At 38.3% G+C, this 15277-nt stretch overlaps 1 protein-coding gene across 2 annotated transcripts in view; it reads left to right on the forward strand.

The window, feature by feature from the left end:
• LRRC2 (leucine rich repeat containing 2) overlaps window positions 1–15277 on the forward strand; it is a 294583-nt gene that overhangs the window by 255814 nt on the left and 23492 nt on the right. For both annotated transcript variants that reach the window (XM_089662154.1, XM_089662155.1), the window contains one exon: window positions 7200–7336. In XM_089662154.1, coding sequence (XP_089518280.1) covers window positions 7200–7336 — 137 coding nt within the window. The remainder of the gene's footprint in view (window positions 1–7199; window positions 7337–15277) is intronic.

Below are 15277 nucleotides of genomic sequence, written 5' to 3' on the forward strand. Positions count from 1 at the left end.
AAGACTCAAAAAAGAATAATGACTACAAGAGAATTGAAAATGTTGTATCCTATTACTATATGTATATCAGGAAGCTTTATCCTAATATCTTCTAGTTGCTTGTATCCATACAAATCACATAGTGACAGATGAGGTAGAACACAGATTATCTTTTTCTTAGATTCACTGTGGTAAATAACATAATGAAACAAAAGACAATGAGACACATTATAACAGAGCAGCTCAGCTCACAGCTTGTGTGTGGATGTATTGCATATGTATATATGCAAAATTCTGACTTATGCATGGGTTACTTGTCATATTTATTGATTTCATAAATATGAGGACTGCTTGTGGTTTCCTATTATTTAATTAAATTCATAATTTAATGGCATTAGTCTAAATGTTTTCCAATGCCTACTTGAATTTATTTATTTATAATATTTAATACAAATTCTGTAACCAAGCACAGCGTATGCATCATTTTGGTTTCAATCATTTTTAAGTTAGCTTTTTTTAATAAAAGGCCTTATAACATTTTCCATGGAGGAGGTCAAGTTTCCATTTCAGGTTTATAAATACTTCCTGTTACTGAAATCTGGTTTCAAGAATTAGACTCTGTCTCTCCAGCTGTCCTCTCCCATGCTGGCCTGCACTAAACTCACTCATCCAGGCCCAAAGCATGAAAAGGAGGTAGAGTCAGAATACGTCTACCCCAACAAAGCACCTTTAAGGTTCTTTTCTCATCTCTTTCTCTCTGTCCCTTTCCTCCTCCGAAGCTCCCTGTATATGTCTATTTTCTCCAGTTCCTTTGAGGATTGATGTTATCTATCAGCATCATGGAACGGCATCAAGCTTCCTTGATGACTTCTCCAACTGGCTACCTTTTTTTCTCTCCTCTAAAATCCCTACAACCCTGCTTGGTTTCAACATCCTTGTTGATGGTAACACTCCAGCTACTTCTAAATTTCTCAGTCTAAACTCCTTTTTTGACCAAGCACAATAAACACACACTTCCACTCACTCTGATGGCAACTTCCTTGATCTTGTATTCTCCCACATTTGCACTACTTGCAATCTTTCCAGCAATCTTTTTTTCTCTCTATGATATTGACCTATTTTACCACACATTAATTCTCATTAATTCTCTCTCATGTAGTTCCTACCAATTTTTTCTACCTTTAACTTTCTATTTTATCCTCCGCTGCCACCACCAGCCAACTCACTTACTGTACAAGAGCTTGAATTGATGCAATTTGTGATGTGATATTCACTGTGCAGATATCTCCCATACCTAATATGCCATGTCCACCTGCACATTAAATACTTCTCTCTTTTAATCCTGTTACCATTTCTGAACCTCCTTTCCTTGCAACTACTACACCTATGTGACTCTGCTCTTTGCTGATTCTCCTCTTATCTATCTCACCACACTTTCAGTATCACTTCCAACTTATCACTTCTTCTTTCCGTCCCCCAAGGTTCCATACTCTGATCTCTTTTATTCTCTATCTACATCTCCCCCCTAAGCTAATGGCCTTCCACAGATCCCTCAGATCACCCCATCAGTCTATTGATGCATCTCTAAAATACTAACTGTACATATCAGTATGAATATCATACCATTTCCTCAAACTCAATCTATCCAAAACTCAGCTCATAATATTTCCTCTCTGCATGCCAGGATGCAAAGTGTAATGGAATCTGCCCTTTCCTTTCAGCCCCACATGCAACAACTGTCCAAATCTTGCCACCTTAACCACTGAAACATCTCCAAAATATTCCCCTTCTTAACCAACACCACAAAGCTACTAATTCACTCCCTGATTATCTCTTGCCTCAACTATTGCAGCTCCCTCCTCATTGTAATACCTTTACATAGGCTATCCTCCCTTCAGCCCATCATGAATGCTACTGCTAGACCCATCCACCTTGACAACTGTTTAGTATTCACTACCCCTCTCTGCCAATACGGTTTCACTTACCCAATGAATAAAATGTAAAATGTTAACAACAATCTACAAAGACATCCACAACTCTGCTCCTAGCAGCATCACCAATCTCATCTCAATATACCAACCACGCTGTTCTCTTTGCTCCTACCAAGACCTCCTGCTCTATAGCAGGAGGCCACCTCCTTCATGCTCACCTCTGGGACTTTTCCAGAGCTTCTCCCACCCTCTGGAACTCTGAAAATCCATCTCTTCAGAGGGGCCTCATTTGCTTTTAACTAATAAACAGTACTTTTACTTTCTCCATAATCCTATCCTTAAGGGCTTGTTCACACTTGACTAAATTTCTAACTCTTCAAAAATGCCCCATAGCGTTAGTATGAGTGTTAGACAGGCATTAATGAGCTTTAGTATGGATGTTTTAAAAGCATTAAAAACGCTCCCCAAATGCCCTCTGCATAGTTTTGAGGTGTTTATATACATTTTACAAGCGTTAAAACCGCACCACAAACGCCTATAATAAGCTCTAATGCTATTAAACACCCTGATAACGCCCTGCAAACGTCTGCCAGGGTGTTTGAGGAGCATCACCATAGATTTGAATGGGAGGCGTTGAAAGGCTTCAACTCCTCCTGACTCGACATGAGGCTTCAATTTTGAAACAACGTGATACTAACGCTTCATGTGTGCTGCCCATAGTATCATTTCCATAGGTGTTTGAGGAGGGTTAAAAACGCCCCTCAAATGCCTGTTTTCAAAGCTAGTGTGAACTAGGCCTAACAGTTATATCCTTTCATATCTCTTGACCCTCCCTTTTAGATTGTAATAGCAGGGCTCTCTGATCCCTCTTGTATTGAAATATATTGTAATTGTATTCTTTCCCTCCATTTTGTAAAGTACTGTGCAAACTGTTGGAGCTATATATAATATACTGTATATATAAAAACTACTATCTATTCACCTTAAATATATACTGTATCTTGTACACCTTTTGTTACATATACATAGATACCAACTATCCCAGATTTGCCTTCTGTTCCACTAATGCCATGTCCCGTTCCATTTCCCACCCCAAATTTAGCAACCAGGGGAAGCTGTATCATGAGTCTTACCCATGAGGTCAAATGTTACCTTTAGAGGAGCTGACTATTATCTCATGGCAAGTTTAAGTACTGCAAATATGTGGTACTGGTCAGTTATATTAGATATAATATCTATAATTATATATTATCCCAACTTATAGAACCAGACTAGCCATACATTTAGAGGGACTGGGACGCACCACAATTAGAACAGAAACAATATATATATAAAAACACAATTTTTGTTATCAAATTTTAAAAGCAGAGAAAGAAAGAAATGATACATAGCATTGTGAAAAGATGCTGATGGTTTGGCTGCATATCACCAAAAAGGAGAAACTTCAATGAGTTTCAATTAATTGAATTTATATTTTGAATCTTCTTCAGGGAGAAACAGTAGTAGTGCAGCAAAAACATTCTATAAAATAATAGAATGTTAATCATAACATTATACAGATACATTTGTTGGTAAAAAAAAATAAAGGAAAAATCCATTTATTATGATCAAACTCACATCGCCATATGTGTACCAAAGATTAGAAGATCCTCTGTCAAATATCAGAGTATAGGGTCTACAGTATGTCTCCAAACATGGCCCCTAAGAAAATATAAACAATTGAATACTTGGTGTAACTACTCTTATAAACAGATAGAAAGAAGGAAAAGGTAATGCCAAGTAAAACTGATATATCAAAAAGTATATACCTCTATCTATTGCCAGAATGTCAGCACCCCAGAGCACCGCAGCCACGATATCCACTTCCAACCAGTGAAATAAAACTGAACATCGTATATACCATTAGAATCCAATATAGACCACATTAGACAACACAGCAGTTTCCAGTTAATAAATTTGCTAATGCCCAGGACATGGGGGAAATGTCTCCCATCACTTAAGATGTCCACCGCCAACATCCGGGCCATTGTTCTGTTGTAATTTTGGTGCTGGTAAAATTCTGCAAATTTTTACATGACATTGCCAGAAGCTAATGTTCTGTTTCCTAACAATGTGCTCCACATATCTGGTTGTCTTGGTGGGATAAAAGTTCAATGTTTTACACCTGCGGTCTTTTTGTATAGCATAACTACTTGTTGCACAAGTGGTTTTCCCACTAGAAATAAAAGGTCTTCTACATCTTGACACACCAATCACCAGAAGAAACCCAAGCTAGCATGCATCCTGGCCAGAGAAACCTAAGAAAAGTGGTGAACAGCAAGGTGTGAAGGAAGACACAGTTTAGATGGATCCCTAAGGCTTACCAGGTTTTCAGTTAATCTTATACATGCCTGGCTGACACTTCTAAATGTGTTCCCTGTCACCTTGATCCAACGCATTTGCTCTCATATTCAAGACTTTGGAAACAGTCAATTTCCAAGTGGGAACACTTTTGCTTCTTGGGCAAGAAAAAGGCCGTTCTGTTCAAACAGCTCCATCTACAACCACAAGGACTAGAACACCACTGATTGGAAGCCAATCATCAGACCTTTTTCAGTCATGCCCCTTCGACAGAAGACGGGTGAATGACCAGCTTCCTTTGAACTGGCCCAATATTTGGCCCATGTGTACTAGGCTTAACTTTAAACACACTTCTTGATATAATACCGCCAAATTACAGGATGCCCTACGTAAATTAGATGTACTTGAATACCATCTACTTGTTTCTCTGTAAGAAATATTAGAATCTGAGTCAGCCCAAAATACTATAAGGAAAATCCCCAGGATATAGGGATTCTTTACCCTATTTTAATATTTGCAATAGATAATGCTGGTTTTGGTTTGCAATATTTTAAGAAATGTTTTCCATTTGTAAGCAGTTTCTTCATAAATAAATATATTTTTCACGACTAACTGACTAACTTTTAATATCCATGATTCATACTGTATTTCTTTGGCTTGTAGTACAAATTATGCAAGTATTTATTGTTCTTTTTGTAAGGCAATCCTTTTATTTTGCCTGCCAAGAGCAAAATACACATTCATTTCAAGGTCTATAGTTTATGAATAGACCAGTCCATGAACACTTGAGTGGCTAGTCTAAATTATGGCCAGCAGTAAGATGTTAGCTTATCAATTAAAGATACACTCCAGACAAGCAAGAGTTTTACCTTTAAAGGAATGCAGCAGGCACCACCTAAAATCCTTTGAGTGTTTGTGTACATGAGTATTTGTTTGATTTTCCTTCCCATACAAGTCATTATGTGAATGCAAATGCAGCTTAGAGCAACTCAGAAATAACTCAGAAGAAACTGAATACATAAACCCTTATGCTTATTATGACATTCATCTTATACAGCTGGATTCCTTGCTATAGTTACCCATGCTGCTTCTTAACAGTATGGGAACATGGCAGGCCAGCATGTTCCCAGGTAAAGAGACGACAAAGATAAGTAAACTAGTCATTAAATGAGCATTAAAATTGCTCTTAAATTCACACAGTAAAACAGGAGAGGGTGGTGCCCCAATCCTTTTGGTGAGATCCTGGGAATACTGAGTATGCCAGATTTCCTGAGAAGACAAGATTGTATTCTCACAGGATCATGACTGTCCTATAAGTGGCAGTACATGCAGTGGCGGGGTGGCCTAGAATTAAAGTCATTGTCAATGGTGGGTTATTTTTTCTTAGAGGGAAATTAGTGGCTTTACAATTCTTCTCTTTCCAGGCAAGTACAGAAAGCAAGACAGTCTGGCAGAATATTTTGTTTGCAAATAAATGCACTTATAGTGTGCCCTAGTATCACACCTATGGTATAAAACTACAGAGAAAGGTAGCTTTGGAACATAATCTGTCAATTATTTTCAAAAGTGCAAGCATTGTGTTGATTAGCTTGAATCTCTGACAGTTTTTTTTTAAAAGTCAAAGTTTATATATATATTATATTGATGTGCTTCACCCCAACTAACTTGGGGTTGCATCAGATGGTAGAAAAGCTGTTTCCTGAACCAAAGGGGTACTTTTCCATGAAATTATTGGTTTGTTTTGAAAAATTAAACATACAGAATTTCATTATGTAATAACTTTCCTTTGTTATTTTTACATCTTTTACTATCATTTTATCACATTGCTTTCCCTTAGTGTACAAATAATTATGTGTTACTTTACATCAAAATAACTTTATAGTCAACATCCCCAAAGGAAAATCATTAAAAAGATTGGTCAATGGGATACTTCTTTAAAAATTTACATGTACATTACTGGATTAGAAGTATTTTGAACAGTGTAATCATAATATTCCGAAATTATATACTGTAGCTTAACTCTTTCCACATCTCATGCCCTCCTGGCATTTTACCTATTATCCACTTTCCTATTATTATCTTGAAGGTCAAAGGGGGTGCTAGAGATGAATAGAAAGCTTACAAATGTTACAGCAGATGCACATGTGGAAGCATAATTGTGCCAATTAATTATCTGCAAGCAATAGCTTCAGGAAAAGTATCCTTACTCACCCCATACTGTAATTCCTGTGGGTCATTTCACTTATCACTTATTACATGCACAAACCTTTGCCCCTATGTAGTTTTCAGAAGTGGTGGCTGCACAGCATAGTACTGTACGACAAGAGGCTGAAGTTCTTCCTAAAACCATTATTAACAGCTATTTGAAGTTAAATTGAACACATTTGTAGTATTTCATGTACTGAATTGTTCAGTGGTTGATTTAACTTGTTGCCCAGAGTTGCTTTTTCATGAGCTCAAAAACTGTACCAGAGGATTATCAAGATAAAAGATTTTCAAGGATATTTGATCTCTTTTTTCAAAAAATATGTCAGTATTAAATGAAAACTTAACTTTCAAACATTAGGTTTTGTTTTAAGGGATACAATGAAGTGAACCTTGCTTGGTAATGTTACTCATTTCTATTTATCATGCTGTGACTGTCCTATGCTAAGCTGTTCTAGTTATTTACAAGCTTACCTGTCTTGATGTTGGAGCTTGCCCATATAGGACACATTTAGTATGGCCAGAGTATTTGTATGGGGAATGTAAAAAAAATAAATAAATCAGCTCTGATCATTTACTCAAAGGGATAACAAGAACAGAGACAAAAAGGTAAGTAATAGTAGCATGTCAGCCTGAAATACCACCTGTTGATTTTCAAAGAGTTTTTAACATACTGATCTCATTTTGAATTGCATTTCCCTTACATTTTAAAGTTGGTATACCTTTTACAATTTTTCCTTTCAGGTATGTGAGGATTCTAGATAATCCAATTGAAGCATGTGAAAGCTTAGATAATGAGAACAAGGATCAGAATAATCAAGACCGAGAACAGTTTGAGAAGGAGTTTATGAAGGCTTACCTTAAAGATCTTTCAGAAAGAGGTACAGATCTTGAAATGTTTTTACATTGACTACATTCTGTAAATTAGTACTACTGCTACCGGAGCCAGAATAAACCTGGTCATATACTGGTAGTTTTTTGTTCAATGTTTGTTTTCTAAACATTCGTTCAATTTTTTAATGGTTAGTGAAGTCAAATTGACCTTTGTTTACGATGTAGTGAAAAGAAAATTTGAAGGGGCAGGATGGAAATGTGGCTTCACAACATTCACAACTGTGAATGTGGCTTTCGTTTGGAAAGAATTGTACATATTGGAATAAAACCTATTTAATATGTCTGGGATTCCTTTCAAATAGCAAGTCTGGAGAAAATTTTCAGGTCTTTCCAACTAAATTAGCTTACTGAATGATGACAAACATTTTTTCAGAATTTCTGTACAAACAGTTTTAGCATTAGCCAAGTCAAGCTCAAGTTTAGGAGTGATGGAATGTGACAGGTTTAACATTCTCCACTTGCCATTTTATCTGCAATTTAAACTGTAACAGGGCATACCTTGGGCAGCAAAACAGCGCTTTTTAAATATCACACTGTTTAGTCCAATACGCTTTCATCGCTGGCTTCTGCTATAGAAACTGTCAACCAAAACCTGGTATTCAAAAGTAGCATCATTCATCATCAATCATAGATGGCAAAGTCATTGTGTAACTATACTGGAAGGAGAAATAATGCATTTTCTAGTAATAAAACAAGCAAAATAAAAGTAAGAGGAGGGAAAGTGTTAGTAAAGGGTAGTGAATTCCATGCCTCCCCCCCCCCCCCCTTACACACACACTCTAGGCTCTTTAGCTTCATTAGGCACTTTTCTGGCAGCAGATGACTATTAAAAAAAGGAGGAACAAAACACTGGTAGTATGTAATGCTAATATTAGTGCTTTTTCTGCCATCATGTTATTAAGAATGGTAACATGTCAATTGTTTTCTAAACATCTCCACTTGAGTAGCACAGCAGTAATAATGTATGGCTCTTATTTACATCAGACATAAATTGTATAGATTTTTTCAGATTGTCATGAAACACACAGTTTACATGTAGTCAGAATTTAAACTTAATGGTTGATAAACTATACAACTTTAAAAAAAAAAAATACTGTTTAGTTTACTGTTTATGGCAGCCAGTCATATTCCATCTCTCATCTTTAGATAATTGTTTCGCCAGTAAAAGAAATAATCAGAGAAGGTACTATTCATACTAGTTGTGGACTGCCCAAATGTCATAAATTCAATTGGTGGAACAAGTCCACAAACTGTGAAGACAGTGCCTTATGTTTTGTAGATATAATGAGGAATAGTGGAATACTCAAGTGTGGATATATCCTGACAAAAATTATTTATGAATAGGCAAAAGTCAGCAGGTTTTGTAGTTATAGATCTGATCCCTCAACACTATGCTTTGAGATAGAGGCTGCTTAGGATATGAGTTGGATAATACAGAAACATGTAGTTAAGGGCCAATTTACACCACAGAATCACAGTCCAGATGTGTTTTGGATGTGTTTCTGTATGCACTTTTTTATGTGCTTTTGGCAATTTTTTTATGCGTTCTGGTGCATTTTTAATTCATTTGTCATGCATTCCGAATAATTTTTTCCCCTCTTTTTCTTCAACTTAAATAAGGACATGTGTTTTTCAGTGCATTTTTGGTGCATTCCGGTGTATTTTGTAATGTACAGCGCTGAGTGAACTATTGGCGCTTTATAAATACTGTATAATAATAATATAATAATTTTGATGCATTTTACTGCGTACCAGTACAATTCAGCACAGAAAATATGCAGCATGTTCTACTTTTTTTGTGGCACTGGAAGGCACTGGAACTGACTGCACTGATGAACTATGCCATTGGAAACGCTGTAACCTACTATCAATGCATGTTTATGCAGAAGAAAAAAATGCACTGGACTGCTTGCCAGTCCATCTATGGACCAGACTCTAAATCCCAGAAGATGCCAGGCCTTATTTAAAGATGATGCCAAATATTGTGGAGCAGTGGAAATGAGAAGAGATCAGTCTTAGGCTGGGGGCAGGTTCATTTTTATTTGATATGATTCAGTTTAAATTGATTGATGATGTACTGTATATAAGGCAATCTCATGCTTTCCTTCATGTTATAACCTGTAATTGGATTAGATGCTGAGGAATACTTCCACTTCTTTCCTTCATTAGTTCAGGATGTTTATTAGAATTTTAACAATTTTATAGATAAAAGGACAGTACTATTAGTTGCTCAGCTGTGAAAAGGCCTCATATATAGAATTACATTGCATAGAGCGAGTATAGCATTATATTAAAACAATTAATTATTAAGTTTGGTTAAAGGTGGCTGCAGAATGTATCCAAATTAACTCATGAGATGGTTGTGGGCAAGTTGAAGTAGAGGTCGGGGACAGAGTAGATAGGTATGAAGGAAGTAAAAAGACGTATAGGTATCTGTGGCCAAAGCGACCACTATGGTTTGCCAAGCCCTGTTAAGGAGGACTAACTATTATATCATGGATGTAAGAGATAATTGTTGAAATCTGGGGGTAGGGTTTTGCTGTATCCAGGGAGACCACATCTTCCCAATCAGAGCCATTCTATCATTGAGTATTGCTGTAATGCTATAATTATCATCCATGAAACTCTGGATTTGAACTTTTTGCGTTTACAGTTGCTGTTTTCTGTGCTTTAGTGAAGGAAGGAATGCTTCCATTGGGTCTTTGTTAAAACATTGATGAAACAACATATTCAGCATTTGATATGTGTGGGACCATAAGAATCAAACAACCGGGCAGAACGCAAAGTATGGTGAAAGTTGCCTATTTTGCTGCATCCCTGGAAACACTGTGCAGAGCAATCTGGGTTATATATAGCTATGCAGGATAGTACTAAGTACTAAATATAAAGTAGTTTGTAATCTGATTTGAGAGCTTTTACATTAGTAGAATTAGATGTTGCTGTTTGCCAACTTTTGCCTTATTCTTACACTTTCAGATGTGATCCAAATTCCTCCTCCTACTTGGTAGCATAGATGGTAAGGGTGGTAGAACAGTTGTCAAAAAGGGAAGACTAAGAAGAGAAACCATGCATCTGGAATGATGGTCATTAGGCATTTGAATTTGAAGCTGTAAGTGAGGAACAAGTGTCTCATTCAAACACCTGAACTTGTAGTCAAGAGATGTCAGGGCATACCAGATCTTGAAGCTCTGTAGATTCTCATAGCCCTGCGTTAAAAAAATTAAAAGAAAAGCATAGACTTCTGAGGTAGGCGAAGAGAAATAATGGTATATTTAATATTGTCCCATAGTTTAAGATAGGGGAGAAAAAGGCACCGGTGTATTTGTTATTGCCCTAGACCTTAAGAGAGTGAGTCGTAACAGGGGTAGAAATGTTTTTTCTATCCCCTCTCAGAGGGGTTTAGTTACTAGAATGATATTGGTTGAGAAACGTCTGTTAATATTTAGTGATAAGTGGCACTTCAAGGCCACCAGAGAGTTTTGGTAAGTACATGGTTTTATTGAGGAGTTTGAGTTCCAGTAATTCCAGATAAATGTACTAATTTCCCATTGTATTATCCAAAGGGCATAGGAAGATACTGGGATTGGGAGAATTCAAAGAGTATAATAGCTTGGGAAAGAGTGTCATTGTAACGGCTGCTATACAACTGTTCTATAACATATTATAGGGATTCCTAATTGTGAGCAGTTATTCTGATTTCTTTTGAAACGCAGGATAGTTGACTGAATGTAAGGAGTCTTAAGAGGACATGACATTTACCTCCAAATAGGCAGGTTTGGAAGGCTCCCAGTGAAAATTAAAGGATTATTGTAAATATGAGTACTTTGGATTTGCTTCTACTTATTTCAAGTTCAAAAATGTGTCCAAAATATCAGAGGGTTTTGAAGTAATTAGGCAAAGTGGCTATTAGCTTGATGATAAGAAGCAGAGCGTCATCTGAAAATAGGCTATGTTTGTAACATTTGTTTTGAGTGCCTGCTATCTCCAGTCTTTGAATGTTTGTGTTATTGGTAATGATATGAGCTATAGGGTTAACAGCTATGGTAAACAAAAAGGATGGTGGCTCAGCTTGTCTTGTAGGCAAAAAAAAAAAAAACAATTTGAAATTTATAAATGAGATATCCAGTAATAAGTCTGGTAGATAATATTTTGATTAGAGTTTCATATCCAGAATAAGATGCTAGATGGTGTCAGGAATGGACTGGCCAGCAATAGTGGGACTCACCTGCCTTATGAGCTGCAGTACCAGGGCTGGCCAGCGGGTGCTCCCAGCAATCAGAGACTCAACCTTGCAGCCAGTCAAACACCTGGAACTAATTATACTGGTGTATTTAAGGGACATTCAGACCTGCAGACTCTGCCTTGGTGTTGTGTTTTTCCTGGGCCCTGTATCCTGTTCCTGCTCCCTGTTCCTGTCTGATTCTCTGCTGACCCTGCTCTGATCCCTGGCTTGTCTGACCATTCTCCTGCTCCTGATCCCTGGCTTGTCTGACCATTCTCCTCTGCCTGACCCTCTGTACCACGCTGCCCGCTACCTGCTGAACCTGGCCTGTGACCCCGACCATTCTCCGCTTGCTCCCCCTGTACCTACCTGCCCGATTGATATTGACCCGGCCTGCCTGACGACGCTTGCATTGTATGTACTGTTATCTGTGGGTGGTTGGTTTGGTTTGTTTGCACTGTGTTATGTTTTAGTATTGCACTGCGTTTATGTTTGTATTGTTAGTGTTAATAAATTACATTGTTTATAACATATCTAAAGTCTGCGTTTCCCTGCGTCAGTCACACACCTCTGGTCATACCCGGGAGCCCTGACAGATGGGTAGAAGGGAAGAGAAGAGATGGAATAAAGTCAGATAAAAAGAAAATGATAAACAAAATGTTCAAAGAAAACAACATTTTAATGATCATGTCCTAATGGGTCTGAAACAGCAAGAGGATGTACCGGGCAGGCAGTAAGGAGGGAAGGAGAGTGAAGGAGGAGGAAAGATCTAGGAAGAGGGAGGGTAGTGAGTAAGGCATTAAAAAATAGAAGGAATGAGGAAGGGGAGGTGAAAATATGGGAATCAGGCAAGGGAGAGAAGAGATGTTAAAAGCAGGGGGAAGAGGAAGGGGAGCCAACAGGGTAGAAAAATAAGGCAGGGTTAAAGGTGGTTGTAAAGAGCAAGTGTATTGAAGGAGGAAGGGCAGGAGACCAATATAATGAATCAGTTGCCATATAGGGGCTCCAGCAGATGGTGTATTGGTTTGAGGATGCATGTTGACAGGAGAGACCCTAAAGAGTGTATATCCAGGTGATGAAGTGTAAAGCTTGGGGATCTTATTTTTAGGCCTAGAACTGATTGAAGATACACTCAAAATTTTAGGTCTGGGTCTGGAAACACCTGGGATCAGTAAGGGTGAAATCCTCTTGACCTACAGGCATTTCAGGTATAGTGGGATGGGCTGGATCCTATGTGAAGAGTTTCTTTACACCCATGATAAAAGCATAAGATATGTTAAGTACAGAATTACGAATAGTGAAAATAGTAAAAGATTGCAGGTTCCAAGGGTATGGGCCACTTGCTAAAGTTCCTTGGATATAGGGTATAACAACTTGACGATAATGACTCTTGGGGGTCCCATTGCTGAGCATTAGGTGAGGGTTCTATGCACAAAGTTGCTTTTCAGCTAGGAGATGCAGATTCCATCTTTGCTTTAGCTGTTGCACACAGCAAGACCTCATCAATTAGCTTTGGTTTTTGCTAATTTGGATGGCTTACAAATTGTAGTATGGTAACCACAGATTACCCAAGGTGAAAACACTGTACTAGCAGCCTGGGTGTCAGAGCTTGGGTCTTCTACGGTGAGAGGCAATGTTTCTTCTTGCTGAGCCACTAGGAATGCTGGATAGTTCCCCTGACAATTATTTGAATGATCCTTCCTTGACCTTGTTTGTCATGAACCTTGAAGCCTTTGCTCCTCCCATGAATTTCCAGATATAAGCTATGTCTCTGTACTTCCTGTTTGCCAGATTATTGTGCTCTCTCCAGCCAGTATCTCGCTCCTTGCCTTCTCTGCTGTCATCCATATTTTGCTACCACTCGTTATTGACCCTTGGCTTGTTCTCGACTATGCTTCTGCCTGATCCCAACCTGCGACTGCTCATTACCGACCTTTGGCTTGTTTACTGACTATGCTTCTGTTTGATCCTTACCTGCTTATTATGCTACTGGACCTTCGCATGCTCACCTCCTGGTGGGTGATCCTGAGGACCGTCACCTGGTGCTAACATACAGCAAAATCTATCTCCACCATCAGGAGTTCTGGTGAACCCCGGTTAGTACTTAGACTCCACACCTCAGGTGAGCCAGCTCCTACGCCACGGTGACCTACCTGTGTACCTATTCTGCTGGGTTCGGTGTGAGCCTTTCCACTGCTATAGCAACTGGTCTTCGAGCCTGACCCCTGATCCTGACACTGGGTGTTGTAGATGAATGAACAAGCTTAATCTGATATATTTAGCGATCCTGCTCCTGGTGGGTCTGGAGCTACCCTAAGACGTGTGTGTCATCAGCAGCTGCGCGCATGTGCACGCCAGTCATTTTAACTTGTATTTTATGTATCTATAGTTTTTATAGTTTTGCATTTATTCTGTTTTCCAGTATTCTCATTTCAGCTTTACAACTAGTTAAACTTTCTTGTGTTTTATCACACTGCAAACCCCAAAAGGCTTAGAATTGTTCAGCTGGGCTGTATAAACCACAGAACTATAAATAAGAATCATTAAATGATTATTTGTTGCATTTATAAGTTATCTTAAAGATAGTAAACATTGTTTACAGATTGAATCAGCTTTTCATTTTCCCCTGAAATCTTGCTTATGAGAAAAAGCAAAGAAACACATTTTGTTTAAGACATCTATGCCCTGGTAAACCAAATAGGTCATAAAATGTTGCTTTAACAGCTGAACACAGAAACAAGTAATGTTAAGAAAAACAGTGCACAGCATGGATATTCTACCTTCTACTGCAAAAAGCAAATATTTGAATATATTTTTTTTTTTGCAATGGAGCTTGCAAAGCATTGCGACCATAATCCGTGCATGGTGGGTGCAATTCCCTGGTTCCTGTTGACTCTTCTTGCAACTCAGATCCTTAACGAGGTAAAGACCGTCAGAGGGCTGGAGGAAGTAACAATGAACTGTAAGTGCTGTAACGTCACTGCACTTTTGCTCTATTAAGGAGGACAGTCTCTCTACTGCAGTGGCAAATAGAACATGTATTATTTTCCCTTATCTTAGAGCTCTGTAAATGAATGATGTGGCTGTGTGGAAGAAGCCCCACACAACCAAGACAAAGTGCAAACCTGACCAAAGCCAGCAGAGAGAAAAAAAAACAGATTCTGTAATTGGGGGATGGTTTAGAAGCAGAACACCTTCCTGATTGATTCTCTAAACTCCAAATTTTACCCGACCTTTCCAAACATACTCTGCAAATGCATGGTAACCTTCTCACCATCACTAAAGCCCTGAAGAACCACAAGAATATGCATCATTGGAAATATCCTGCTAAGCTCACCATAACACTCAATGGAGTAATGAAAACCATTCCTAAACTGGAAGAAGGCTTACAGCTTTCTCCACAGCACTGTCCTGCTCTGCATAACCCTCATCAACTTTCTCTAGATTGGCAAAGGTCCAACAATGGAAATCTCCACAACATTACCCTCTCCAGGAAACCTAAACAACATTCAAAACTCCCACACTTCTCCGAATGACCGGCTATCTGAGTGTTTCCCAGCTTGCTCAACCTCCGGCTTATAAAAGCAGTAAGTTCTGCCACAGTCCGCCTTGTGACATTTTTCTTTACCATAGCTTATCCTTGTTTCTCTACACTGAGACTTGTTCAAGTTTAAAAGTTTAACCTCATTCTTCTATAGTCTATTAG

Source organism: Staurois parvus, unplaced genomic scaffold (genome assembly GCF_062004578.1).
Source record: "Staurois parvus isolate SC_StPar_1 unplaced genomic scaffold, SC_StPar_1.0 ptg001432l, whole genome shotgun sequence".
Taxonomy (NCBI): domain Eukaryota; kingdom Metazoa; phylum Chordata; class Amphibia; order Anura; family Ranidae; genus Staurois; species Staurois parvus.